This window comes from Mandrillus leucophaeus, unplaced genomic scaffold, assembly GCF_000951045.1.
Source record: "Mandrillus leucophaeus isolate KB7577 unplaced genomic scaffold, Mleu.le_1.0 Scaffold274, whole genome shotgun sequence".
Classification (NCBI taxonomy): domain Eukaryota; kingdom Metazoa; phylum Chordata; class Mammalia; order Primates; family Cercopithecidae; genus Mandrillus; species Mandrillus leucophaeus.
This window is the reverse complement of record NW_012102854.1, coordinates 1,314,973-1,318,934: the sequence shown is the minus strand read 5'-3', so window position 1 is coordinate 1,318,934 and position 3,962 is coordinate 1,314,973. Positions and strand designations below refer to the sequence as shown.

Here is a 3,962-nt window from a genome sequence, read left to right as displayed (position 1 = left end):
CAGCCTGGGTGACAAGAGTAAAGCTCTGTTTCAACAACAACAAAGAATGGAGAGTTGCTGATGACAGCTGAACCTAGCTCCAGAAACCCCTGAAAATCCGTTTTTCAGTTACTTGAGCTAATAAGTACCCTATCTCCATCTTTTTGTCTTTTCTTTTCTTTTTCTTTTGCCTTTGTTGTGGGTCTCCCTGAAGATCCAGTCTCCACTAGGATTTTCAGGGCAGGCAAAAACTCCAGCCTCACACATACACATATTCTCAGGTTTCAGAAACGTGGGCAGCCCGGGGCCAATCAAGGATGTGAGAATGGATCCAAGGAGCACCCCCTCCCCAACACCCTCACAGCCCCTCCATACTGATGCTGACGAGTTGAATGTTGGTTTGGTCCGAGCCTAAGGGGTTGGTGGCTGTGCATGTGAAGAGGGCATAATCCTGGGCTGCAGACACGTTGGCAATGGTCAGGAGGCTGCTGTGGACACCACCCTGGTGGTATGTGTGCTCTGTGTACCTAGAGAGAAGGTAGGGCACTACTCACCCTTTCATTCACCCAACCACTTATGCTTGGAATCATCTATACAGACATCCATTCATTTAACCATCTGCCTATCTATCCATTCATCCATTAATCTTTTCATTCACTCATCCATCACTGACTCATTCCTCCACGCATTCATCTTCCTTCTCTGCACCCTTCTCTGCAGGGACTCGGGGAGGGGAAATGGGGCTGGAGGTCCAGACCTGGGGCTGGAGTGCTGCCTGGCTGGGCCTGGGCTCACCTGGGATCTTGGAGATCCAGAGGGACCCCATTTTTGGTCCAAGTGAAAACGATGTTGGGGACACCTCGGGCACGGCAGTGGAGGGTGGCAGAACTGGTGCTGTCTCCAGCTGCAGCCACCTTAGTTAGGGGAGTGGGGTGTTCCACCTGGGGGGCAACTGGGAGGGGATGGGAGGTCAACATGAGCTATGTGGGAGACATGAGGGCTGTGGGTTCAGTGGCAGGTTTTAAAGTCAGGTGTTTGGGTGATACCCACATCTGACAACAAGACGGACCAGCCCTCGTGCTGGAGGCGCCACCCCGTTGTCCACGATGCACTGGTAAGCACCAGCCTGGGCCAGTTTGGCCTGGTGAATCCGCAGGCGCCCCGTGGGTCCCTTGGATATCTTCTCCATGTCATCCAGGCTCTGGTCCTCCTCATCTTCTCCCTGGAGGCCCGAGTCAAGAATTGGCCTCCCAGTCTAGCCCCAGATCCATCACTGCCCAAACTGTCCCTTTTGTAGCCTCATTCTCCTAGACACAATCACTCTCCACAGAGGTATTGAAGAAAAAAAAATAATTCTTCTGTCATCCATCTATCCATTTACCCAATCCATCTTTTTATCCACCAATCCAGGCAACCACCTACCCATCCATTCACCCAACCACTTATGCTTGGAACCATCTATCCATCCATCCATTCATTTATCCATCCGCTTATCTATCCATTCATCCATTTATCTTTCCATCCACTCATCGGTTTACTCACTCATTCCTCCACCCATTTGTCTTCTTTCTCTGCACCCATGTATCCACCTTTGTAGCTCTCCACCCATTCACCCAACTATTCACTCATGCTTGCACACCCATAAATACATGCATCTGTTCAGACATTTACCCAGCTACCTATTTATTCATCTCTCCATTGATCTTTCCACCCATCTATCCATCAATTCATCCATCATCCTTCCATAGATATCTTTCCTCTGCTGGTGTATCCATCCATCCATCTACCCTCTATCTATCCACTGATTTTTCTCCTTCAATCATCTTCTCACCCATCCACTCACCCATTTATTCATCCTTTCACTTGTCCATCTGTTCCTCCATCCACTCACTCATTCATCCACCTGTTCATCCACTTACCTACCTATCGACCCATCTATCCATCTACCCACCCACTCGCCTGACTGTCTACCATTCATCCATCCATTCATTTTGCCACCAACAGTTATTCGTTCTGGGAGCATGCCCTGACGAGTATATAGTTATACAGGATCATACAGATGTACGTGGTCCCCACTCCCAAGGAACTCACAGTCAAGAAACCACAACCCTTTGACCCCACCTCCATTCACCAAAGGCTGGGTCCTCACCAGTCTCTCCCAGCTGAACATGCCTGGGAGGATGGGATTGGCATCAACAGTGCAGACTATATCCACAGACCCGACGTTCACCTCAGTGGGGTCCTGGAGGGCACGGATGGTGGGAGCATCTGGTGGAAGGCAGAGGCTTGGGGAAGGCACTTGGGAGCAGACAGGTCTCCGTGGGAGAGGGCCCCAGGTGGGAGGGATGTCTTAGGGGTTCCAGGAAAGTTAGAGATATGGACACAATCTGCCCTTAATACGAAACAGTTGGAGGAGAGTTCTCAAGGTTGGTGAGTTGTCTCCACCCTCCACTATGCCTCTGTGATAGAGTGGGTTGGGTGGGCTTCCCAGAATTGTGCGGGGGGAGGGCCTTCTACAACGGGCTCCCATTCCTGACGGGAGCAGCTTCCGTGTCTAGGTGGGCCCCCTCTCTGGACAGAGATTTCACACCGGGTCTCTCTAGTGGAAGGGGTTCCGCAGTGGGCGTGGTTACACCGCGGCGGGGACTTTCAGAGCCAGAGCGGGAGGGTTCCAGGATGGGTGGCTATCCCCGGGTGGGCGGAGCTCCCACAATAAGGAGACTCCACACTGGGCAAAGTTCCGTGGATGGGTGTGGTTTCCATGGTGGGCGGGACTCACAGTGCACGTCCAATCGCAGCAGGGCTTCCGCGGTGCCCTCAGAGTTCTGGCAGTGCAGCTGATAGAGGCCGTCGTCCGCGCGGGTCACATTCCACAGATGCAGAGCCCCGCTGGACAGGATGCGATGCCGGGGGCCGCCCGCTGGGGAAGGCCAGAATAAAGGACCTGGCAGGCCCTCCCATTTCCAGGACCCTTCTCCATGCCCACTTCCCTCACCTGGACTGAGGCGATAGCCGCGGAAGGTCCAGTTGAAGGCCTCGGGGGCGGGGTTAGCGGACACGGACACGGGCAGCAACGCCTCACCCTGCTCCACCGCGGTCACCACCAGCACCTGCTCCCCCAGGAACTCTGGACGGTCTTCAGAGGGGGCGCCGCAGGGAGTCAAGATTGTTGTCAAGGTCAGGGTCAAGGACAGATTGGAGATCAGGCACAGGTTCAAGGGTTAAAGTTGGGGGATCACGACAGGGTTTAAGGTTGTGGACAAGGTAACAAGTTCAGAACTGAATTCAGGGGTAAAGTTCGGGATAGAAATTAGAATACAGTTTAGGCAAAGAGTAGAAGCCAGCATCAGGTTGAAGGATGGAAAGAGGGGTCATGATAGGGATCAGGGTTAGGAGAGAGGACAAAGGCAATATGGGAGTGGACAGGATAGGAGTTGGCCCAGGACCACTGGTCAGGATGAAGGTAGGGAGTTTCAAGTTTCAGGATGGGGTTAATGATAGAGTGATAGTGTCAAAGCAAAGACCCAGGCCAGTCTCAGTGGCTCACGCCTATACTCCGAGAACTTTGGGAGACCAAGGCAGGAGGATCACTTGAGTCAAGGTGTTCAAGATCAGCCTGGGCAATATAGAGAGATACCATCTCTATTTAAAACTAAAAGTACAAAATATCAGCCTAGTGTAGTGGGACGCGCCTGTAATCCCAGCACTTTGGGAGGCCAAGGCAGGAGGATTGCTTGAGCCCAGGGGTTCAAGACCAGCCTGGGCAACATAGTGAGGCCCTGTCGCTACAAAAAAATTAAAATAAACTAGCCAAAAGTGGAAGTGCACACCTGTAGTTTCAGCTACTCAGGAGGCTGAGGTAGGATCACTTGAGCTCAGAAGTTGGAGGCTGCAGTGAGCTATGATTGCACCACTGCATTGCAGCCCCAGCGACAGAGGGAGACTCCATCAAAAAAAGAGAGAGAGAGAGAAAGAGAGAGGAA

At 52.4% G+C, this 3,962-nt stretch overlaps 1 protein-coding gene across 1 annotated transcript in view; it reads right to left on the bottom strand.

Moving 5' to 3' along the window:
* Positions 1 to 3,962, bottom strand: part of NPHS1 (nephrosis 1, congenital, Finnish type (nephrin)) — a 36,028-nt gene that overhangs the window by 25,855 nt on the left and 6,211 nt on the right. Inside the window, exons 13-18 of the mRNA XM_011984872.1 lie at positions 2,975 to 3,115; positions 2,759 to 2,899; positions 2,129 to 2,247; positions 1,030 to 1,201; positions 775 to 931; positions 355 to 506 (exon numbers count right to left, since the gene is read on the bottom strand). Coding sequence (XP_011840262.1) covers positions 355 to 506; positions 775 to 931; positions 1,030 to 1,201; positions 2,129 to 2,247; positions 2,759 to 2,899; positions 2,975 to 3,115 — 882 coding nt within the window. The remainder of the gene's footprint in view (positions 1 to 354; positions 507 to 774; positions 932 to 1,029; positions 1,202 to 2,128; positions 2,248 to 2,758; positions 2,900 to 2,974; positions 3,116 to 3,962) is intronic.